Genomic DNA, 25591 nt, shown 5'->3' on the forward strand with positions numbered 1-25591 from the left:
ATTAGCTAGCAGCAGCAAGCTAGCTAAATAGGACAAATTAGCTAGCAAGTGCAAGCTAACTAGCTAAATTGCCATAAATGTTTAATGCTTTTCGACCTGTCCCCAAATTAATGTCATTGGTTCAGAGTTTGTTTTGATATTTTAACCTGCGTGTCGTGATCGCGTTTGGTGTGGGGGGACAAAATAAATGTATGCACGATGTCGCACGCTCGCAGCCAGTTTGGGTTCCGTGTTACCCCACTCTCCCATAAGTAACTGGACCAGACAACTCTGAATCAGAGCTTTTAACATTTAGACAGATGGGGGCGCCACTGTGTAATATTTACACGTTTGCTTCATTTGTGTGCTTATTGTACACTTGTGAATTCTCAATACAAAATAACACCAACGACTCAAAAAACACACAGATTAACACAAAATGTCTGAATCCCCCCTCCCACCTCTGTAAGAAGAGTTATTGCAAATTTGCTTGGGAACTATTTTTATCGTTACCATGGTTTCCAGTCAAGGAAGAAAGGGCTGCATTCCAATTACAAAGTGCACTCACTGACAGAACGAGAGCGAGAGAGAGAGTATACTGAGACCCGGTTGGATGGCAGGTATGTCAGGCACGATAACCACAATATTCCCTCACATCCATATACCGTGTTCTCCTCCGGAAATCAAAATGGAATAACCTCTGACCCGCAAACAAGCCAAACATCACTGGCTGTAATTAGTTTGGGAAGGAGGCTAAAGCCTGAACTACTCCTTGTAACCCAGTAACACACACGTGCACACACGGTTGCAGACACAAGGGTACACACACACACGCAAACATTATTTTGGAATGCTGGGTTCTGAGGAGTGCATTGTACTGGAGAAAGTACGGGAAATAAAACACTGGAGAACAGAGCGAGAGCATTTCTTCTGAGTCAAAGTCGTTCCAGTTTAATAAAGTTGTCTGGGAGCAGATTGGCCTGTCTGGAGACTGAGGCAGGGGTATGGTGGGACAGGATGGAAAAGAATGGACCAAAGAAACACATTGTTATGGGTCCATGATTGTCTGGACTCTAATATAATTGCAAGGTTGGTAGACTTTAGTGTGTTTTAAAGCATCTGTCATTTTTAAGGGATGTATTGTTGTGCTCAGATGAACGACGAAACTGTATATGTATTTTAAATATGTCCAATAAAATGAATTCAAGGTAAGGTTAATTAATTCAAGGTAAGGTTAATTAATTCAAGGTAAGGTGGGACACAATCACTGGATGAAAAGGGTGGAAGAGCCACATTGCTATGTGACCATGATTGTATAATATGAACTATTAGTAAATATTACTTATATTTATCATATCCTATTGAAGAAAAGATTAGTGGCATTTATATGTCGTGTTACACACAGTGCAGATAAGGACTAAATAGAAGCACCTCAGCATAGATAGAAGTGGATAGTATTGACCAGGGGTTGGCAACAGGCAACAGGTGGCCGTGGGCCTAAACAAGCCCGCAAGTGATTTTTTTTGTACCCCCCAAAGTTTTTAGCAAAAAACTAAACTAATATATATATTAATATATATTGTTATTATATATATTATTATATATATTAGGGGGAGGGATTTTAGTTTTTGGAGAAAAAAATACTAGCTAGAAATGACTTTCATTTAGGAAATCTGTTCACCAAGTATTCCCATGAATAAAAAAAAAAGAGGTACAGTGCATTTGGAAAAGTATTCAGACCCCTTGACTTTATCCAGATTTTGTTACATTACAGCCTTATTTTAACATTTATTAAATTGTTGTTTTTCCTCATCAATCTACACACAATACCACATAATGACAAAGGAAAAACTGTTTATAGATTTTTTTTATGTATTAAAAATAAAAAACGGAAATATCACATTTACATAAGTATTCAGACCCTTTACTCAGTACTTTGTTGAAGCACCTTTGGCAGTGATTACAGCCTTGAGTCTTCTTGGGTATGACGCTACATGTTTGGCACACTGTATTTGGGGAGTTTCTTCCATTCTTCTCTGCAGATCCTCTCAAGCTCTGTCAGGTTGGATGGGAGTGTCGCTGCACAGCTATTTTCAGGTCTCTCTAGAGATGTTCGATTGGGTTTAAGGATCTCTGTACTTTGCTCCGTTCATCTTTCCCTCGACCCTGACTGGTCTCCCAGTCCCTGTCACTGAAAAAGATCCCCACAGCACGATGCGGCCACCACCATGCTTCACCTTAGAGATGGTGGCAGGTTTCTTACAGACGTTACACTTGACATTCAGGCCAAAGTGTTCAGTCTTGGTTTTTTCAGACCAGAGAATCTTGTTTCTCATGGTCTGAGTCCTTTAGGTGCCTTTTGGCAAAATCCAAGCGGGCTGTCATGTGCCTTTTACTGAGGAGTGGCTTCCGGGTGGCCACTACCATAAAGGCCTGATTGGTGGAGTGCTGCCGAGATGGTTATCCTTCTGGAAGGTTCTCCCATCTCCACAGAGGAACTCTCAGAGCTCATTCAGAGTGACCATCAGGTTCTTGGTCACCTCCCTGACCAAGGCCCTTCTCCCACGATTGCTCAGTTTGGCCGGGCGGCCAGCTCGGGGAAGAGTCTTGGTGAGTCCAAACTTCTCCCACTAAGAATGATGGAGACCACTGTGTTCTTGGGGACCTTCAATGCTGCAGACATTTTTTGGAACCCTTCCCCAGACCTGTGACACAATTCTGTCTCGGAGCTCTACGGACAATTCCTTCGACCTCATGGCTTGTTTCGACATGCACTGTCGACTATGGGACCTTATATAGACAGTTGTGGGCCTTTCCAAATCATGTCCAATCAATTGAATTTTACCACAGGTAATCCAGCGTTAGAAACATCTCAAGGATGATCAATGGAAACAGGATGCACCTGAGCTCAATTTCAAGTCCCTTCAAGTCCATTTTCACTTTGTCATCATAGGATATTGTGTGTAGATTGATGAGATTTTGTGTGTTTATTTAATCCATTTTAGAATAAGGCTGTAAAGTAACAAAATGTGGAAAAAGTCAAGGGGTCTGAATGCACTGCATGTGATTGTGTCTACATGTAATCAAGTTATGAAATGATTGCTATTTTCAAATAAATCTATGTTGGGGCTGAGTTGAGGTCAAATGATTATAATTATGTTAGGAGAGCCCCTTGGATGAGTGAAGAAGCAAATCAATTAAAGAGAAATTGCAGAAAGGCAGAGTGGAAGTGGAGAAAGTCAAAGTTGCAGGTCCATTATGATATTCTGAGAGAGCAACTTGGCATATACACTATAGTAACAGTCAAAAGTTTGGACACACTCATTCAAGGGTTTTTCTTTATTTTTCCTATTTTCTACATTGTAGAATAACAGTGAAGATATCAAAACGATGAAATAACACATATGGAATCATGTAGTAACCAAAAAAGTGTTAAACAAATCAAAATATATTTTATATTTGAGATTCTTCAAAGTAGCCACCCTTTCGCAGTGGTCTAGGGCACTGCATCGCAGCGCTAGCTGTCCCACCAGAGACTCTGGGTTCGCGCCCAGGCTCTGTCGCAGCCGGCCGCAACCGGGAGGTCCGTGGGGCGACGCACAATTGGCCTAGCGTCGTCCGGGTTAGGGAGGGTTTGGCGGGTAGGGATATCCTTGTCTCATCGTGTATCAGCGACTCCTGTGGTGGGCCGGGCGCAATGCGCGCTAACCAAGGTAGCCAGGTGCAAAGTGTTTCCTCCGACACATTGGTGCGGCTGGCTTCCAGGTTGGAGGCGCGCTGTGTTAAGAAGCAGTGCGGCTTGGTTGGGTTGTGTTTCGGAGGACGCATGGCTTTCGACCTTCATCTCTCCCGAGGCCGTACGGGAGTTGTAGCGATGAGACAAGATAGTAATTACTAACAATTGGATACCACGAAACAATTGGATTTGACGAAACTGGCTCTCATGAGGACCGCCACAGGAAAGGAAGACCCAGAGTTACCTCTGCTGCAGAGGATAAGTTCATTAGCGTTACCAGCCTCAGAAATTGCAGCCCAAATGAATGCTTCACAGAGTTCAAGTAACAGACATTTCTCAACATCAATTGGTCAGAGGAGACTGCGTCAATCAGGCCTTCATGGTGGAATTGCTGCAAAGAAACCACTACTAAAGGTACACCCTTAAGAAGATGAGACTTTCTTGGGCCAAGAAACACGAGCAATGGACATTAGACCGGTGGAAATATGTCCTTTGGTCTGATGAGTCCAAATTTGAGATTTTTGGTTCCAACCGCTGTGTCTTTGTGAGATGCAGAGTAGGTGAATCTGAAAAAAAGTAATCTAGATTCTTCAGCTCTTAGCCATTTTCGGGCAATCTCCAACCTTTCACTCTTAAGCAAAATTCTGGAGAAATTGGTTTTCAAACAAATATATAATATCTTTAAGTGCCAACTGTATTTTTGAAAAATTCTGTTTTTCGTTCCCACCACAGCACAGAGACAGCCTTAGTTAAAGTGGTAAATGATCTTAAAAGCCAACACAGATGCCAAACAGCTCTCTGTCCTTGCACTCTTGGATTTAAGTGCTGCACTCGACACAGTTGACCATGATGTCCTTCTGAAAAGACTGGAATGGTGGGTTGGCCTCTCCGCTCCAGTTCTAAATTGGTTTAGGACCTATTTAACTGGTCGAGAGTCAAAATAGGCGCTGTGGCGTCCACGAGGTTTGATTTTGTAACCTTGTGCTGGACAAAGATTTTTTCTTTAAATGAATTGGACGCAAAGGATTTACTTCAGACGCCGGACAAGGCCCAAATCCCCGTCATTCTCATGAAGAAGAGACAGTGATATCGGGGACGTAGGTCGGGGTGCCTTGTAAGGATTCGACGGCAAGTGGGTAATCCGCCTCTACCATCAGTCCTATTAGCCAACGTGCAATCATTGGATAATAAACTCTGACCAAGTCTATACTACCAACGGAACATTAAAAACTGTAATATCTTATGTTTCATCGAGTTGTGGCTGAACAATGATATGGGTAACATACAGCTGGCTGAGTTTTTCATGCATTGGCTAGATAGAACAGCTGCCTTTAGTTAGACAAGGGGTTGCGGTCTGTGTCTATTTGTCAGTAACAGCTGGTGTACGAAATGTAATATTAAGGAAGTCTCAAGGTTTTGCTCGCCTTAGGTAGAGTATCTCATGATAAGCTGTAGACCACAATATTTATCGAGAGAGTTGATCTATATTTTTGTTAGCTGTCTATTTACCATGACAAAACCGATGTTGGCACTAAGACCACACTTAACGAGCTGTATAAGGCCCTAAGCAGACAGAAAATGCTCATCCAGTGGCGGTGCTCCTAGTGGCCGTGTACTATATTGCAGGGAAACTTAAATCCATTTTATCTCATTTCTACCAGCATGTTACATGTGCAACCAGATTAAATAAAACTCTAGACCACCTTTACTCCACACACAGAGATGCGTGCAAAGCTCTCCCTCAGCCTCCATTTGACAAATCTGACCGTAACTCTATCCTTCTGAGTCCTGCTTACAAGCAAAAACTAAAGCAGGACCTCCAGTGACTCGCTCAATACGGAAGTGGTCAGATGACGCAGATGCTAAGCTACAGGACTGTTTTGCTAGAACAGACTGGAATATGTTATGGGATTCTTACGATGGCATTGAGGAGTACACCACATTAGTCACTGGCTTCATCAATAAGTGCATTGATGACGTATTTCCCACAGTGACCGTACGTACATATCCCAACCAGAAGTCATGGATTACAGGCAACATCCGCACTGAGCTAAAGGGTAGAGCTGCCGCTTTCAAGGAGCGGGACACTAACCCGGACGCTTACAAGAAAACTCGCTATGCCCTTCTTACGAATCATCAAACAGGGAAAGCGGCAATACAGGACTAAGATTATGTCACGCCCTGATCTGTTTCACCTGTCTTTGTGATTGTCTCCACCCACCTCCAAGTGTCACCTGTTTTCTCTATTAGTCCCCAGTGTATTTATGCATGTGTTTCCTGTCTCCTAGTGCCAGTTTGTCTTGTATTTCCAAGCCAACCAGCATTTTTCCTAGCCCTCCTCGTTTTTGAACCTTGCGTGTCCTGATGCCGAATCCGCCTGCCTGACCACTCTGGCTGTTCTGATCTCGAGCCTGCCAATCCCCTTGCACTGTTTGGACTCAGACCTGATCATTGAACCCCTGCCTGTCCTGACCTCGAGCCTGCCTATTGCCTGGTACTGTTTGGACTCTAACCTGGTTTATGAACTCTAGCCTGTCCCCGACCTGCCTTTTGCCTACCCCTTTTTTTATAATAAATATCAGAGCTCACCAATCTGCCTCCTGTGTCTGCATTTGTTCATCATCTTGTTCCCTTATAGATTGAATTGTACTACACCGGCTCCGACGCTTGTCAGATGTGGCAGGGATTGCAAACTATTACGGACTACAAAGGGAAGCACAGCAGCGAGCTGCCCAGTGACACGAGCCTACTAGATGAGCTAAATGACGTCTATTCTCACTTCGAGGCAAGCAATACTGAAGCATGTATGAGAGCAACAGCTGTTCTGGACGACTGTGTGATCACGCTCTCCGTAGCCGATGTGAGTAAGGCCTTTAAACAGGTCAAAAATCACAAGGCCGCAGGACCAGACGGATTACCAGGATGTGTAGTCCGAGCATGTGCTGAATAACTGGAATGTGTATTCACTGACATTTTCAATCTATTCTTGACCGAGTTTGTAATACCAACATGTTTCAAGCAGACCACCATAGTCCCTGTGGTCAAGACCACCAGGTCCACCTGTGGTCAAGGCTCACATCAACACCATCATTCCAGAAACACTAGACCCACTCCAATTTGCATACCGCCCCAACCGATCCACAGATGACGCAATCTTTATTGCACTCCACACTAACGGTTCCCACTTTTCCTCTTCTGTTTTTTGTGTAGTAAATATTTCAGTTATTTTAATTGTTTTTATTCTGTTTATTTCCTGTGACGAACATTGTGTTGCATTTCATGTCTGAAATGTGCTGCATAAATAAAGCTTGGTTTGATTCGATTAAGCCACCCGGCCATCCGCGCCGACAAAAATTGGCCTGTGGCTCAATCTAGTTGCCTAACCCTGGTGTATACTGAAAGATGAACTTAGCCCTCACGAGTATGACTAGCAACCTTAAGACTTCCAGTTTCTCTACAGTGCTGTATTGAGATGCTTGAATGATAAGACTTGTTCCAGTCTTGAGAACATTGGTAAGAGAAATGTATGATTGGGAAACGCTATCTTCTACACATGTTTGCTCACCTTGAACGATATCTCGTACTGCTCTCCGCCCCATATTTCCAAGCCAGTGTCGTAGCCACCCAGCTCCCAGAACCACCGACGGTTGACGGCAAAGAGACCTCCGGCCATCACTGGAGACCTGTAGGAGAGACAGAGAGAGCATGCATGTCTTTAGCTTGTCGGTAAAGTTATTTTCTAAATCTTCTGATCAGCACAAAACAATGTGGCGGTGTCCAGTTCATTTTGTGTCATAATGTGAGCATCTACTGCTACAGCTGTAGCTCTTAAGAGAGATAGACAGATAGAGAAACAGTGAGAGACAAAGAAATAATACAAGTGTTAGTTACCATGTTCAGATTTATTACGTTAAAATGCATAACATCCATATATTACATTTGGTGTAATTCCAAGAAGTCATCTACACTTGCAGTCTTTGTGGTATCAGACAGATAAACGGGTGTGAGTTATTCTTTAACAAAAATATAAAGTAACATACCTAATCCCTTGAGCTGAGAAAAGTATGACATATGTAAAGTACATATATTGAAAGGTGGCATTTGAGCATCATAATTCAGAGACAATCATATTGCAGTCTTAGTGGAATCATACGGAGAAAAATGATGTGGCCCTCACATGACCCGCATCTCTCTGTTGCCCCTGGATACGTAAATACACACCTTCTGAAACACCATCATACATATAGTAAAAACATGCACGCAGACACGCAGGCAGTCTCAAAGACTGCCATAAATCCCCTGGCTTGCAATAATAAAGGATGTTCCGTTCAGGCTTATCTCAGTCAAAGCTTTCATCCAATCACGGCAAAGACATACCGACCCTCGCGCAATCGATAAACTTCACAAAGAGCTCAAGCAGTCAAAAATCCCCATGATTGACACTTGACATGGCTATTTGCCTGACATTTCACATTTCCCACTGCAGAATCTACAGAAAGATCTAAGCAGACGAGGGATTGGTGCACAGTAAGCAGTATCTACTCCAAGTAGAAGCAACTTCCTTCCTATCAACAACAAACTGCTTCTACTAATAGTATTCTAATCCTTTCTCCCTGCCTATTCCTATTCTCCCTCCTTGCTCATTGTACTGCCCCAAACCTGTGCTCATTGTACTGCTCCAAACCTGTGCTCATTGTACTGCCCCAAACCTGTGCTCATTGTTATTTCACACTCCCTTTCAGCAGGGCTTAAGCTCGGGGAGTGGATTTTGTTGGACCCTGACTTTGGCATGTTTGAATGTTTTTCCTTGTAGTTCTTCTTCGACGATGGTGGAGAATCAGAGTAATCCTCCGGGTAATGGGAAGAGCTCTTTTCCTGCATTTGAGTCATTCCTCGGTAGCGACGAGGACGAGGCGCCAATCTTCTATGAAAGCGTGGGGGGGGGGAATGAAATGCTGTGATTTAAGTAGAGGAGGCCAAAAAAGGAAAACACCACAGCCCTTTGAATTACTGAGAGGGCGAAACGAGCGGCGGTGGCTTGGATGGATGCGGTACGGCAGTGTGGAGGATAGGTCTAGCGTTTGAGCTGGGGAGCCGTTGAACTTGGGGTGTTTTGTGAACAAAAAATGCTCCGAATAAACAGCACCATGGCGCAAAGCCACAACACAACAGCAAGCTGGACTCATTAAATCTCTTCACACCTCCTGATTCACAGAGAAAGCATCGCATTATTTGGGCATCTTAGTCAACAAAAAAAGAGCTTAAAGCCAAGAAAGTTTTAAGCGGTAAAATCCAGAATAGCAAATGAGTTGTGGGAAGGATTGGATTTGGTGCTTAAGGTTAGGCCTCCACAGATGGACAGTCTTCCCTATCCGAAAAAAACTGTTTGGTCTGACCCAATGATGAGTCAAAGGAACCAAATGCGCCTTGTTCCAATTTTTTTGTGTGTCTATGTATCTATGACAACCATGATCTGCCCGTGCAAAAAATCAAGACAAGAATACAAGTGAGGAATAAGCTTGTGTGTGGTGATGAAGGCAGAGCCAGACGGAGGGAGCTCAGTGCAGAAATCTATTTACTCTGCGGGTAACACCCTCCAACCTGCTTCCCTCCAATTTAATAAACCGCTGAAATATACCAGTCCACTCAATTAAAGGAGCTAATGGAGGAGCAAGATGAAATCATCATATAGCAGCCTTGCCAACAACAGCTGAAAAACACGAGATAACATAGTTTATTTGTCGTTGACACTACAACTTCTGGATAAAGTGGATGGAATGAGGGATTAGACGAAATGCAGAGCTAACTCACGTAATATTCTTATCTTAAAAAAAAAACACAACACTAGAAGATTATTTGGGAAGTTAAAGTTGTCGTGGACACTACACTTTCTGGTTGTGGTGGTTGAAATTAAAGGATAATATATATAACCCTCATCGTTTGGAAAGTCCGTTTTTGATTCACTACGGTTGAAATACACCACGGGAGAGATTGAGTGGGATAGTTTGTGTGGTGATATAGAAGGTAATGAAAGCTGTTTTTAAGTTGTGGATGTCTCAGTGGTTAGTGGAGGATTTACACTGTTTGATCAGGCTGGATTGCTGCTGATAGGCTCAGAGGGAGAGAGAGAGAGAGAGAGAGAGAGAGAGAGAGAGAGAGAGAGAGAGAATTAATATCCTTCATCTAAGCCTACATGAGGCTTACCCAACAAGGAGGAAGGAACCAGCCTGCTATGAAGAGATGATCTGATTGAAGGAGGGCAGCATTCAGAGACGTCATGCAATTTATTCAAGGGTGCCCTGATAGCCAAGTTCAATATTGTAGGATTAATTCAGTGTACAAACAGATAGAACTGAGGGGGGCTGAGCTGAATATGCAGCATGCGCGTTCCTTCTCCCGGCCGTAGCACAATCCCAATCAAAAAGTAGTCCGTGGCAAAAAAGTAGTGCCCTCTTTAGGGAATAGTGTGCCATTTGGTATGCAGACCATGTAATCAAGAAACAAGGCCAGTCAGTCAAGATGATTTTAGTCAATCAAACCTGCCAGGGACAGAGGGCTAGCACTAAGGAGATGTGATTACTTCAGTGTGGGTTCCTCCAGGAAGGATTGTGTCTGAGTTGAAGGGAGCAGCCAAACTGGATATGATATAGTAAGACTGCAGCATGGTGGCTGTTATTGATCCCTTAATTAGACAGGGATCTCAGAGGGAATGTGTAGATCAATGAGGCTGAGCTGAGACGGAGAAGGCTGTATGCGTGTGTTCCTGTGTTTGTGTGTGTGTGTGTGTAGTTGGCCAGCCAGGTGAGTAAAGCAGAGGTCACACCGCTGCAGGTTGAGGTTCTGAGACAGTGGGGCGTATGTGACCGGGTCAAGCTACTTACCGAGGCTGACTGAGCCTCTCTGGCCTCTGAAGCCCATAGGAGACTGGGAGGCCCAGCCCTGTAAATGGCCTGCTACCCACAGTAGGAACCTAATCACTGTAATCAAACAGCAGGACACACAAGTACACATTGGCCTATGTACACATACTGTACAAACACACACACAGGCACGCACACACACACATTCATACACACTGTACAAGACTCGGCTCACACAGCTCATTAACCTTCATACATACGGTTCCTAATGTTATCATACTGAACATGCATAAATTACAGCACTCTGACACAACACTACTCGACCCTCCAGCCAGTTGAGTCTGTACTGCACTCTACACAGCAGATCACTGGTGTTCTACATTGATGTGTACATTATAGACCTTTGGGAAATAGCTTGCAAACAAGGCCTTTAGCTTGCTCTATTCATCTGTATATGCAACACGTTGGTTTGTGTGACACAAGGCAAACAAAATAGAGCCATGAATGCCATTGAATTGAAAACCTTATGTGTGTGTGTGTGTCTCTCTCTCGTATGGATGTGTGTGTGTGTGGTTTCCTATGTATGGCCAATTCCTTGTGGAATTAGACTAGAGCTCAACCCTGACAGACAGTCTGAACATAGCCTCATAATTACCAGACTGATTACCGCTGATATCTGTGTAGCCATCATGCATGTAAGCTCGCAAGATCAGTCAGTTTACTAGTCTGAACACTGACTGACTATAAATGAATTAAGAAGGAATTCCACTAATTACTAAAATACTAATTATCTGATGTGATTAGTTAAATGCTGTTGGAATTAGTGCAACATGCTAATAAAGCCATGTTGTTGAAGCCTTTGGTCTCTCTCTCTCTGCCCCCTTCTCTCTCACTATCTCTCTCTCTGTGTGTGTCTCTCTCTCTCTCTGCCCCCTTCTCTCTCACTATCTCTCTCTCTCTCTGTGTCTCTCTCTCTCTCTCTGTGTGTGTCTCTCTCTCTCTCTCTCTGCCCCCTTCTCTCTCTCTCTCTCTCTCTCTCTCTCTCTTCCTCTCTCTCTCTCTCTCTGTGTGTGTCTCTCTCTCTGCCCCCTTCTCTCTCTCTCTCTCTTCCTCTCTCACTATCTCTCTCTCTCTCTCTGCCCCCTTCTCTCTCTCTCTCTCTCTCTCTCTCTCTCTCTCTCTGTGTCTCTCTCTCTCTGTGTCTCTCTCTCTCTCTGTGTCTCTCTCTCTCTCTCTCTCTCTCTCTCTGTGTCTCTCTCTCTCTCTCTCTCTCTCTCTGCCCCCTTCTCTCTCTGTGTGTCACGCCCTGGTCGAAGTATTTTGTGTTTCTTTATTTATTTAGTCAGGCCAGGGTGTGGCATGGGTTTTTGTATGTGGTGTGTAATTATGTTAGTGGGATTGTAGCTTAGTGGGGTGTTCTAGGAAAGTCTATGGCTGTCTGAAGTGGTTCTCAATCAGAGGCAGGTGTTTATCGTTGTCTCTGATTGGGAACCATATTTAGGCAGCCATATTCTTTGGTTGTATTGTTGGGTGATTGTCCTTAGTGTCTTGATGTCCTTTTTCTGTGTTAGTTTGCGCCAGTATAGGCTGTTTCGGTTTTCTTTACGTTTATTGTTTTTGTAGTATTGTATTTAGATTCGTGTTACGTTTGTTTATTAAAACATGGATTGTAATATACACGCTGCATTTTGGTCCGACTCTCCTTCACCATTAGAAAACCGTTACAGAATCAACCACCACAAACGGACCAAGCAGCGTGTCAACAGGCAGGAGCAGCCCAAAGAGGAGATGCATAAGAGGGATTTCTGGACATGGGAGGAGATCCTCGACGGGAGACGACCCTGGGGCTAAACCAGGGGAGTGTAGCCACCCAAAGGTGCAACAGGAGAAGAGGCAACAGAGGCAGCAACCGCAGGAGCAGCAGCAGCTACAGTGGGAGAGGTTGCACCACCTGGAGAAATGGACATGGGAGGAGGAACTGGACGGTAAAGGACCCTGGGATCAGCCTGGAGATTATTGTCGCCCCAAAGCCGAGCTGGAGGCAGCAAAAGCAGAGAGGCGGCATTATGAGGAGCTAGCACGGCAGAGCGGATGGAAGCCTGAGAGTCAGCCCCAAAAATTTATTGGGGGGGCGCTCACAGGGAGTATGGCTACGCTAGGTAGGAGACCTACGCTAACTTCCTGTGGTTACCGGGGGGCTAGAGAGACCGGGTAGGCACCGTGTTATGCAGTGGTGCGCACGGTGTCCCCAGTGCGGGTGCATAGCCCGGTGCGGTATATTCCAGCTCCGCGTATCGGCCGGGCTAGATTGAGCGTCGAGCCAAATGCCATGAAGCCGGCTCTACGCATCTGGTCCCCAGTGCGTCTCCTTGGGCCGGCTTACATGGCACCAGCCTTGCGCTCGGTGTCTCCGGTTCGCCTGCATAGCCCAGTGCGGGCTATTCCACCTCGCCGCACTGGCAGGGCGACCGAGAGTATTCAACCAGGTAAGGTTGGGCAGGCTCGGTGCTCAAGAGCTCCAGTGCGCCTGCACGGTCCGGTCTATCCAGTACCACCTCCACACCCCAGTCCTCCGGTAGCAGCTCCCCGCACCAGGCTTCCTGTGCGTGTCCTCGATCCAGTACCACCAGTTCCAGCACCACGCACCAGGCCTTCAGTGCGCCTCGCCTGTTCAGCGCAGCCAGAGCCTGTCTCCTCTCCTGCGCTGCCGGAGTCTCCCGCCTGTTTAGCGCAGCCAGAGCCTTCCTCCTCTACAGCGCTGCCGGAGCCTCCCGCCTGTTCAGCGCAGCCAGAGCCTGTCTCCTCTCCTGCGCTGCCGGAGTCTCCCGCCTGTTTAGCGCAGCCAGAGCCTGTCTCCTCTCCTGCGCTGCCCGAGCCTCCCGCCTGTTCAGCGCGGCCAGAGCCTGTCTCCTCTCCTGCGCTGCCGGAGTCTCCCGCCTGTTTAGCGCTGTCGGAGCCTTTCTCCTCTCCTGCGCTGCCGGAGTCGCCAGTCTGCCCAGCGCCACCAGTCAGCCAGGATCCGCCAGTCAGCCAGGATCCGCCAGTCGGCCAGGATCTGCCAGTCAGCCAGGATCTTCCAGATCTGCCAGTCAGCCAGGATCTTCCAGATCTGCCAGTCAGCCAGACTCTTCCAGATCTGCCAGTCAACCAGACTCTTCCAGATCTGCCAGTCGGCCAGGATCTGCCAGTCGGCCAGGATCTTCCAGATCTGCCAGTCGGCCAGACTCTTCCAGATCTGCCAGTCGGCCAGACTCTTCCAGATCTGCCAGTCGGCCAGACTCTTCCAGATCTGCCAGTCGGCCAGACTCTTCCAGATCTGCCAGTCAACCAGACTCTTCCAGATCTGCCAGTCAGCCAGGATCTGCCAGTCAGCCAGGATCTTCCAGAGGTGCCAGTCGGCCAGGATCTGCCAGTAGCACCAGTCAGCCAGGAACTGCCAGTCAGCCAGGAACTGCCAGTCAGCCAGGATCTGCTGAGACCACCAGCCAGCCAGGATCTGGTAGATCTATCTACCTGCCTGAGCTTCCTCTCACTCCCGAGCTTCCTCTCACTCCCGAGCTTCCTCTCACTCCCGAGCTGCCTCAGTCCCGAGCTGTCCTTCAGTCCCGATCTGCTCCTCAGTCCAGTGGGGTTCTGGGTGAGGACTACTAGGCCATGGTCGGCGGCGAGGGTGGACTATCCAGGGACGCGAGGAGAGGGGACTAAGACATTAATTGAGTGGGGTCCACGTCCCGCGCCGGAACCGCCACCATGGACAGACGCCCACCCGGACCCTCCCTATTTGTTTTGAGGTGCGTTCGGGAGTCCGCACCTTAGGGGGGGGGGTTCTGTCACGCCCTGGTCGAAGTATTTTGTGTTTCTTTATTTATTTGGTCAGGCCAGGGTGTGGCATGGGTTTTTGTATGTGATGTGTAATTATGTTAGTGGGATTGTAGCTTAGTGGGGTGTTCTAGGAAAGTCTATGGCTGTCTGAAGTGGTTCTCAATCAGAGGCAGGTGTTTATCGTTGTCTCTGATTGGGAACCATATTTAGGCAGCCATATTCTTTGGTTGTATTGTTGGGTGATTGTCCTTAGTGTCTTGATGTCCTTTTTCTGTGTTAGTTTGCACCAGTATAGGCTGTTTCGGTTTTCTTTACGTTTATTGTTTTTGTAGTATTGTATTTAGATTCGTGTTACGTTTGTTTATTAAAACATGGATCGTAATATACACGCTGCATTTTGGTCCGACTCTCCTTCACCATTAGAAAACCGTTACACTGTGTCTCTCTCTCAATTCAATTCAATTCAAGGGCTTTATTGGCATGGGAAACATGTGTTAACATTGCCAAAGCAAGTGAGGTAGATAATATATAAAGTGAAATGAACAATAAAAATTAACAGTAAACATTACACATACAGAAGTTTCTCTCTCTCTCTCTCTGGAAATGAGTTGGAGGTTTTTCTTCTTCAAATATAACATAGTTTCTGTCCTGGGTTAAGCGGTTTAATGTGTGAACTCTTGTCCAGGGAGAATAGGTTGTTTGTGATTGGGTGAATCACACAGCCAGATGTAGAAGAATACACACACACACACACACAGAGACACACAGAGACACACACTGTACACAAACAAATAGTATGTTTGTCATCCCTTAACAGCACAGTAAAGCAAAATAGAATTGTGCGTGTCTGTGTGTTTGAGTGTGTGTGTGTGAGGAGACAGTTTGGAAGGGCTCCCAGTCTCCATCAGTCCAAACGATAGGGGAGCTCAGCTCCAACCTCTCTTTACTTAGACTTGTCCAAATACAATTAATCATTCCCCTTCTCTTCTGTAGTGCAGACAGACATACTGTAGCTTTAAGTGGCTTAGCTTTAAAAAACCCAGGCATCGATTCGGAGGGCCTCTGCCTGTCGACAAACACTTCGCACATCTCTGACGAGCTCAGCAACACCTCAATATGTTGACACCTATCTGTTTCTGAGCCACTCTCCCCAATTACTGCCACCTACCTGCCTGCCTGGAGATGCCAATCATCATGTACATTCAAGGGATGCGCTCTTAGATCCAATTAAGGAAGGACCTCCACACAAATACCACATTCATGCAGCTTATAAACAATGTTCCCTCTAAACTACGTGCGTGTGCGCTGTAGCCCTGAGACTGCCGCGCAGCTGCCACGCAGAAATATCACCCCACAGAGAGAAGCACGAGATAGAACTTCACTCCACTTTCTACAGAAAACCTGGTTCAAATCCAGTCTGCACAATTGGCCCAGCGTCATCCAGGTTAGGTCGGGGTAGGCCGTCATTGTAAATAAGAGTTTGTTCTTAAACTAACTTGCCTTAAATGAAATGGATAAATAGTTTGATGCATTCTCCATGTCATGAATTTTTACACAGGTAAATAGTAATATGCTGTAAAACGCTCTGGTGACAAACAAACTTTGCTGCCCTGTTTCCAATCGTCCACTGGTTTGGAGGACCTATTCAAGTAAGTAAATACATTTCGAAAATGTTTTAAAAAACGATGTATTATTTGCTAACTATCTACAGTGAAGGATAACTCAAATGAGCTGCTAACATAGCTAGCTAGCTATCTAGCCAACTTTACAAACTGTATAGATAGCTAGCTAAGTTAATTAAATATCACCAGCTACCTAACTTTACATTAGCTAGCTCCCTTGATGTATTTATCACTGTAAAAAAACAACTCCAAATGCATTTGTAGGTAGCTAGCTAACAGTCACGGAGGATGGTATAATAGATAAGTGAGAGAGTAGGCTATTCTGGATAGAGCAGGTACTTTTGTGTAGTTCCAGTTCCCAGAAGTGAGGACGGAGTAACATAACATAACATTCAGTGCGGTCTAATTTGAGAATAGTGAAGTCTGTTTCTTGTGAGGTTTTCTGTCATCAGATACAGGGAGTGGTGAAAGCCTGTCTGCAGATGAAGAGGTCCCAATGAAGAGCAGTGGTTCTCAGTCCTGGTCATGGGGAATCCTTAGTACTACACAGCTGCTTCAATTGATCAACTCATCAAGCTTCAAGTGGTACTTATGTGTTCATTTGTGATGCTATCCTTGTCACGTGCTACACATGCACATGTGTGTGCACATGCATCTATCTATCCAATGTTATCATGATTCGTTATAAGGGATATTATACTTTAGTAATCCGCAATGGCCTGGTGATGGAAAAGTCTAATAATGATATTATCTTCCATATTCCTACAGATACCTTCAAATTGATTGCCTACAGTTACCGTGTAGGGCACTGCAAGGTTGGGTGACCAAGGCCATCTGGGACTACCTCCTGGGAGACTTCAGGTGAGTGAAGGCTACCTGTGTCCTGCATAACTTCATGATGATGGACACGAGGATCAGTAGGGGATCTGCAGCTCGCCGCCGTGCGCCAGAGGAGAAGTCAGCTGCTCTGCAGTAGGGGATCTGCAGCTCGCCGCCGTGCGCCAGAGGAGAAGTCAGCTGCTCTGCAGTAGGGGATCTGCAGCTCACCGCCGTGCGCCAGAGGAGAAGTCAGCTGCTCTGCAGTAGGGGATCTGCAGCTCGCCGCCGTGCGCCAGAGGAGAAGTCAGCTGCTCTGCAGTAGGGGATCTGCAGCTCGCCGCCGTGCGCCAGAGGAGAAGTCAGCTGCTCTGCAGTAGGGGATCTGCAGCTCACCGCCGTGCGCCAGAGGAGAAGTCAGCTGCTCTGCAGGATGTTTCAAGGATGGGGTCCAACAACGCAGCACGGGAGGCAATCTGTGTGCTTGGAGATCTTCACCTCCTACTTCTTCGAAGAGGGTGCTGTCCCCTGGCAACGCCATAGACTACACTATGCACAACCAAATGCTCTTTTAAGAGCCATTCACATTGAAATAAGAGTATTCTTCCATTTACGTTTCTCTCCTTTTGAGTGCTACTTCTCAGGTGAGGGTGCTGTTCAGTGAAGGGTGATGTCTGTACAAAAAAAAACAGGCTCATTTAAGAGTCACCCATATTGAAAACATGTAGAACAATTAGACACCCTATAACCCACACCTCCATACTCGTGTATCAATCTGATTGATGGATTGTGTTGTGCAGTAAGCAGGCTCAGGTGTATAACTGTGGCTCCTTCCACCTTTATGTAACTACGCTATATTGTTTGTCTTCGTGTGTCTGTGCATGTTTTTCAGTATAAAGTCAGGGATGCAAACTGGTGAGGCCCCAAAAAGGTGACACTTCATTTGGCACTGATACATGCCAAAAATCCCTGCTAGGGGGGATAAAAAAAATGAATTAAAATAAATATCAGCTTTAAAATGCTAATTTCTAGTGACTTAGGTGGATCCCTTCTTGAAACTCAGGTTTTAACTAGTTAAACAACAAAGAATATGATCTACATGATCAGTCTCTGTGTAATATATGAAGTGATTAATGCGAACCTAACTAACCTAACTCACAGTGCCGTCATTCAGGGAAAATAAAAAGCATTGAAAAGATATGTATATATATTTTTAAAAATTGTCCTTGCCTGTTTTGCATGTTATTTTGGCATTAATACAGCGGGGAGAACAAGTATTTGATACAATGCCGATTTTTCAGGTTTTCCTACTTACAAAGCATGTAAAGGTCTGTCATTTTTATCATAGGTACACTTCAACTGCGAGAGACGGAATCTACATTTTTTTTTCCAGAAAATCACATTGTATGATTTTTAATCATTAATTTGCATTTTATTGCATGACATAAGTATTTGATACATCTGAAAAGCAGAACTTAATATTTGGTACAGAAACCTTTGTTTGCAATTACAGAGACCATACATTTCCTGTAGTTCTTGACCAAGTTTGCACACACTGCAGCAGGGATCTTGGCCCAGTCCTCCATACAGACCTTCTCCAGATCCTTCAGGTTTCGGGGCTGTCGCTGGGCAATATGGACTTTCAGCTCCCTCCAAAGATGTTCTATTGGGTTCAGGTCTGGAGACCTTGAGATGCTTCTTAGTTGCCCTGGCTGTGTGCAAATTAATTACTTAAAAATCATACAATGTGATTTTCTGGATTTTTGTTTTAGATTCCGTCTCTCACAGTTGAAGTGTACCTATGATAAAAATTACAGACCTCTACATGCTTTGTAAGTAGGAAAACCTGCAAAATCGGCAGTATATCAAATACTTGTTCTCCCCACTGTATTAATGCCAAATCAATCGCTACTGAACTCACAACTAAAAAATATTAGGAAAGCAATCCAATGTTATTTGTTGCCTAGACTTACTGCAAATGACACTCAAGTCCAGAGAAAAAAACAATACACTAATATTGCAGTTAGCCATGACAGCCTTTATAATAGAATGCTTGTGACCATACAAACATTAATATTGCACTTGGGTAAAAAAAATATCTTAAAGTAGAAATAGAATGAAACAAACAGGCATTATATTTCTGCTCTGTTATATTGACCACTGTAGTAGACATCAATCAAGTGCAAAAGGCTATGTGTGCAAAAATAATGTTCACTGAGTAAAAACTAAAAGAATCCCCCCTCACTCACACACACAACTGTATATCAAGTTCAACACAACATGAGCTACACTGCACGTTATTACATTTGACACTTTCTGCCTGTGGACTGTTCTACAATGTTCTACAATCTGTTCTACAATGTGCCAGCAGCAGGGAATGAAACCCTTTGTTGGCATAACTGATCTCTTTCAGGCAGAGAGTACACCTGGCATACCCCTTTAAATCTACAGTATTGAAAAAAGTGAGCAAGAGGAAAAGTGTGTGGTGTTCCTTTCATCTCTATAGTGGCATCCACATATACATATGTATATGTACAGTGGGGCAAAAAAAGTATTTAGCCAGCCACAAATTGTGCAAGTTCTCCCACTTAAAAAGATGAGAGAGGCCTGTAATTTTCATCATAGGTACACTTCAACTATGACAGACATAGTCCAAACTTTTGTCATTGGATCTACACGAATCATGTAGGTTACCTATTTTGGATTCACAATGGCGAATTTTGTCGAAAGGTGACTAGTTTGCATCCCTGATAAAGTACTCTGAAACCACACACACAGATTCCTGTTGAACACTATCTTTAACTACATTATTTCCTCAATAACTACCATATTTTCTCTCCTCCCTTCCCCATAAATCCTCTAGGTTATCAAATCAAATGTTATTGGTCACATACACTGTTTTAGAAGATGTTATTGCGGGTGTAGCAAAATGATTGTGTTCCTAGCTCCAACAGTGCAGTAGTATCTAATAATTCACAACACACACACAAATCTAGGATGAGCAATGTCTGAGTGGCATTGACTAGAATACAGTAGAAGATAATACATTATTAAAGTGACTAGAGTTCCATTATTAAAGTGGCCAGTGATGCCATGTCTGTGTATATAGGGCAGCAGCCTCTAAGGTGCAGGGTTGAGTAACCTGGGTGGTACTGTAGCCAGCTAGTGATGACTATTTAACAGTCTGATGGCATTGAGATAGAAACTGTTTTTCAGTCTCTCGGTCCCAGCTTTGATGCACCTGCACTGACCTCGCCTTCTGAATGATAGCGTGGTGAACAGGCCGTGGCTCAGAAAAATTATATATTTCAGCTATGTCGGTGAACCCCCCCCCTGCATCTGAACTGGCTGACATAGAGGGCATGACCGACTTGGTCGGATCAACAGGAGGTGATTTATTATTAACTGAGATACAGATAGAGTTGTAGTTGTCCCAGAGTTAATGATCCAAGGTCAGTTTTGCATTTCACCACCTGATGATTATGATGACTGACAATGTTAGAATAAAAAGAAAACAAGGCTTAATCTTTCTCTCGTCTGCAGGTATGTTTTGATGTGAGAAAGGATGCCAACCCCTAGTCCCGTTATCGCTATCTCACCCGCTACTAAGATAATCTTCGGGCCGACTGGGGTTCCAAGGCTGTTAGGAGACACCGCTAGAGACACTATTATGTAATTGTGATGAACTGAGAGAATATTATGGTTGCACTGTGATTCATTAATCATATGCTGATTTCCCTGCTCCTCTGTTCTTACCTCTTTCCCTTTCAGTGTTTTACTCCTTTTCACACCTCTACCTACCTTGTCTTTCTTCCTCTGTTTATATAATGCACACCAGATGTGCATTTAAGTACAGATTGAACTTGTATTTATAATATCATATTACAATTATAATATTTCTAATGCATGTCTTATGTATTTATAACACTTGGAAAATGAACTTCTTTCAATGAAGCGTTTCACATTCTCTACTGGTTGAAATGAAGTCTCTCATTTGATGAAATACTACACCTATGCTGTGTCCTCAGATCAATGCAGATGAAGGGCATTAGATATTGAGATGAACCGGTTTTAGAGTATTTACATGATGCATAGGAAGTATAGTATACTGGGTTTTAAATTCTGTTTCTGTATATATGTATTACAAATCAGCCTTGAATTACTTAAAATCATGTTTCTAGTCTATTGCATAGTTACAATGTGTAACCAGGTCACAGTTGCAAATGAGAACTTGTTCTCAACTGGCCTACCTGGTTAAATAAAAAACATTGATGTCCCAGGACCAGGATTGGTAAACACTGTTGAAGTGTATAATTGTAATACATACATGCAGACACAGCATCATTCAAAGAATGGAGTTTGATACTCCTGGTATATTAATTTGCCAATGTAGAGTGTATGATCAGTGAATACAACAGGCTATGATGGCTGAGGTTCATAGCTAGGTTCTGAACTAATATTTATACCAAACGTTTTAGGGTCCATACACAGATCGGCTACATAGCTAGCTACATCCATTATGTAGAGTGTATGATCAGTGAATACAACAGGCTATGATGGCTGAGGTTCATAGCTAGGTTCTGAACTAATATTTATACCAAACGTTTTAGGGTCCATACACAGATCGGCTACATAGCTAGCTATATCCATTATGTAGAGTGTATGATCAGTGAATACAACAGGCTATGATGGCTGAGGTTCATAGCTAGGTTCTGAACTAATATTTATACCAAACGTTTTAGGGTCCATACACAGATCGGCTACATAGCTAGCTACATCCATTATGTAGAGTGTATGATCAGTGAATACAACAGGCTATGATGGCTGAGGTTCATAGCTAGGTTCTGAACTAATATTTATACCAAACGTTTTAGGGTCCATACACAGATCGGCTACATAGCTAGCTACATCCATTATGTAGAGTGTATGATCAGTGAATACAACAGGCTATGATGGCTGAGGTTCATAGCTAGGTTCTGAACTAATATTTATACCAAACGTTTTAGGGTCCATACACAGATCGGCTACATAGCTAGCTACATCCATTATGTAGAGTGTATGATCAGTGAATACAACAGGCTATGATGGCTGAGGTTCATAGCTAGGTTCTGAACTAATATTTATACCAAACGTTTTAGGGTCCATACACAGATCGGCTACATAGCTAGCTACATCCATTATGTAGAGTGTATGATCAGTGAATACAACAGGCTATGATGGCTGAGGTTCATAGCTAGGTTCTGAACTAATATTTACACCAAACGTTTTAGGGTCCATACACAGATCGGCTACATAGCTAGCTACATCCATTATGTAGCTAGCTATGTAGCCGATAACGTCGTTATGACGTTATAATTACTTACATTTGCTTCCATCCTAGTACATCAAGTGCACTATTAGCCTACCTCTGGCCAATCGAAAGGGAGAGGCGAAGGGATGTTGAGAGGAGGACCCTCAGATACAGACACTAGATACAGACACCATCATTCCAGTAAAATAAAAATAAAAAGCAAATTATTTAAATGTATGCTCACTCAGCTGTGGCTCACAAGCAATACAACAATGGATCTATTACCAGTGTGATCATATAGGCTACTTCAAATTTTGAAATATATATATTTTTAAATGGCCTGAACAACAATGCATTGACAGGGCAATTCAAGCAAAGCCAATATGCAGTGATAATGTATTGGACATATAGCTTACTGCACAAACCTCATTGCTACAGTACTGTTTTTAATTGGTTAATGTTGCATATGCTTACAGTTTGTAAAAAAAAAAATCTGAGTGGTAGATCTCGGCTTGCATTTTGACATTTTGAAAGTGATCTTGACGCAGAAAAGGATGGTGACCACTGTTCTAGAGTTTTCCCTGTTAACACTATCAACGTTTCCCTTTACAAGGCATAATTAGCCAATTTCAATGCAACATACCAAAACAAAACAAACTATGATCAAATAACCACAGTAGCCTACTTGGCCACTGTTTAAACTGTAACTTAAAGCGGTTACAGCCTCAGTGTTCACAGTAAACGTACGCTTGAAGTTGCACAGAATTTTCACAACGTTCAAGTTTGTGCTCAGCAGACCTGAAATTTGCTCAGTGACTAAAAATATTAGAGGGAACATTGCTTATAAACACATACACACACGAACAAACACATGCAAAACACACTCACGCACACACCCACACACTGTTTAGGGAAACTTCAGCCAAACCACAGTTATTACTCTACCTCCCATATCATTTCCATCAATAAAAATCACACCATTTATTCAGAGCCTAGAAGAAAAGAGAAAAAGCATCAACAGAGATTGCCATCTGCAGCACAAAAAAGTCCCTCCGCTGGCCAGCACAGTTTAAGCTCTCCACTAGCTAGCACAGTTTAAGCTCCACTGACCAGCACGGTTGAAGCTCTCCACTGGCCAGCACGGTTTAAGCTCTCCACTAGCTAGCACAGTTTAAGCTCTCCACTGGCCAGCACAGTTGAAGCTCTCCACTGGCCAGCACGGTTTAAGCTCTCCACTAGCTAGCACAGTTTAAGCTCTCCACTAGCTAGCACAGTTTAAGCTCTCCACTGGCCAGCACAGTTTAAGCTCTCCACTGGCCAGCACGGTTTAAGCTCTCCACTGGCCAGCGCGGTTTAAGCTCTCCACTGGCCAGCACAGTTTAAGCTCCCCACTGGCCAGCACAGTCCAAGCTCTCCACTGGCCAGCATAGTTTAAGCTCGCCACTGGCCAGCACAGTCCACACTCTCCACTCACCAGCACAATCCAAGCTCTCCACTGGCCAGCACAGTCCAAGCTCTCCACTGGCCAGCACAGTCCAAGCTCTCCACTGGCCAGCTCAGTTCAAGCTCTCCACTGGGGAAAATGGAATAATGGATGCCTTAAACTCCTTATGGCCAATTATGGATGGCTTTATTAAAGGGATACTTCAGGATTTTGGCAATGAAGCCCTTTATCTATACTTCCCCAGAGTCAGATGAACATGTGAATATTTTTATGTCTCCTCATGCATCCCTTTAAGCAGCTCAATTCATGGAAATGGAAGGGAGGATTAGCGATGTGCATAGAGGGGGAGTTGTGTGTGTGTGTGTGTGTGTGTGCGCGAGTGTGTAGGGAGGAGTCATTTGCAATGCATGTCCATGCAGCCAAGGTCAGAGACTGCCAGCGGGCAAGGGGGAGTCAGCTGAGAATATAGGCCCAATGTGTGTGTGCTATCCAGCGATACAGCTCCCTGCTCTCTCTGCATAGGTACCGTCATTTATTTATTTCTCTTTATATAATCCCCTCGCCTTGAGTCCGCCATGTGCAGATTGTGCGTGTGTCTGTGTGTGTGTGTTTCTGTCTGTGTGTGTGTGTGTGTGTGTGTGTTCAAGGCACAGTAGTAGGAGCAAGGGCACACGGTCACTGTGTCTCTGTATGGTGATTATAGTATGATTAAAATGGATATACTGTACATATCCATTATTCAATGCCCTCCGCCTCCACAGACTGCATATTATACAGAACAATGGGACCCCAGTATATGGAGTCAGCTATAATGATATAATAAAATGTAGTGATGACAGCGGTGTCTGTAATGTATGAATGAGAGTTTATTGTACTGTACTAATTGACCCTTCACTAAGTCCCACCCCCTGGGGTGAAAGTAGATTTCATGTCTTCCCGGTATGTGCGCGCACACATTTTTTTAATGCTACAAAATGACAGGGTCGCCTACTCTGCTGACACTGACAAACAGATCAATAAAAACGATGTTGTCTGATCCATCTAATAGGCCTACGAAAAGGAGAGACACAAATACAATATGATGTCCATCTAAACTGGACGGGGAAATGATTGTCCAAAAATAAACAAAAGTGGCACTGACCCAATGGCAGACAGTAAATATGCAGACTCAACGGGGATATGGTCGATGTTCTCTGCTGGTGCCAGTAAGATAGGCGACTGCTCGCTTAATTAAGTTAAGAATGTTGATATCTAAAAGATAGACTGGAGTCTTTTCATTGTCATCTCTTTACAGCAATAGCCATTTGCTTTCCAAACAGTTTTTACGCGATTGTATTTTTAAGTATTGCGATATTGCTTGGCTGGGTTTCTCTGCTTTTCACTGACAGTCGCAACTCCACAATCATCTATTTCGTATTTGCAGCGAGCGCTGCCCAAATTGCAAGACCTTCCGACTGTAAACTATGCATTTTAAAACAATCCGCAGCTAATTAAAGCTAATTATCCTCTATGGCCAAATCATGCTTTCTGTTCTAGTAGCCTATATTGAATTATTTTATTTATGTATGTATAGACAGGAGTTAGCTAATTAGACTATATCATTTTGGAAATGTAATTAAATTTACTTTAGGGAAAGCTTCCCCTAGCCTTATGGACACGCCGCCTATGCATTTTTAATTAGCATAAACACAACCAGTCATGATGTTTTCATCTGATTGTCAAACAATCATTTAACAAAGGCGCTCCTGTTGGCTACCCACGCGCATTCGTCCACTCAGAAACTAATTTCAGCATCCAAACCCCAACAGTGCACTGTGCACCCGCAATTTCATGAATGCAGAGAGGCATCTGTTACAAAACACCTACGTGTATTGTGATGACATTCTGCAATTGTCATTAGGCTCACACTTGAAGCCTGAATTGATGCATGTCCACGCCACTCATCTCCGCCTTGACTAAATGTAAGTGTTCTCCTCAAACCACAACGCAATTTAGATTGCATAACACCCGGTTTCCAGTCAA

General features: G+C 44.1%; 1 protein-coding gene across 1 annotated transcript in view; it reads right to left on the reverse strand.

Moving 5' to 3' along the window:
* LOC115137568 (polypeptide N-acetylgalactosaminyltransferase-like 6) overlaps positions 1–25591 on the reverse strand; it is a 258010-nt gene that overhangs the window by 14212 nt on the left and 218207 nt on the right. Inside the window, exon 7 of the mRNA XM_065024897.1 lies at positions 7281–7398. Within this exon, the coding sequence (XP_064880969.1) occupies positions 7281–7398 (118 nt within the window). The remainder of the gene's footprint in view (positions 1–7280; positions 7399–25591) is intronic.

The sequence above is a fragment of the Oncorhynchus nerka genome, linkage group LG11 (assembly GCF_034236695.1).
Source record: "Oncorhynchus nerka isolate Pitt River linkage group LG11, Oner_Uvic_2.0, whole genome shotgun sequence".
Classification (NCBI taxonomy): Eukaryota; Metazoa; Chordata; class Actinopteri; order Salmoniformes; family Salmonidae; genus Oncorhynchus; species Oncorhynchus nerka.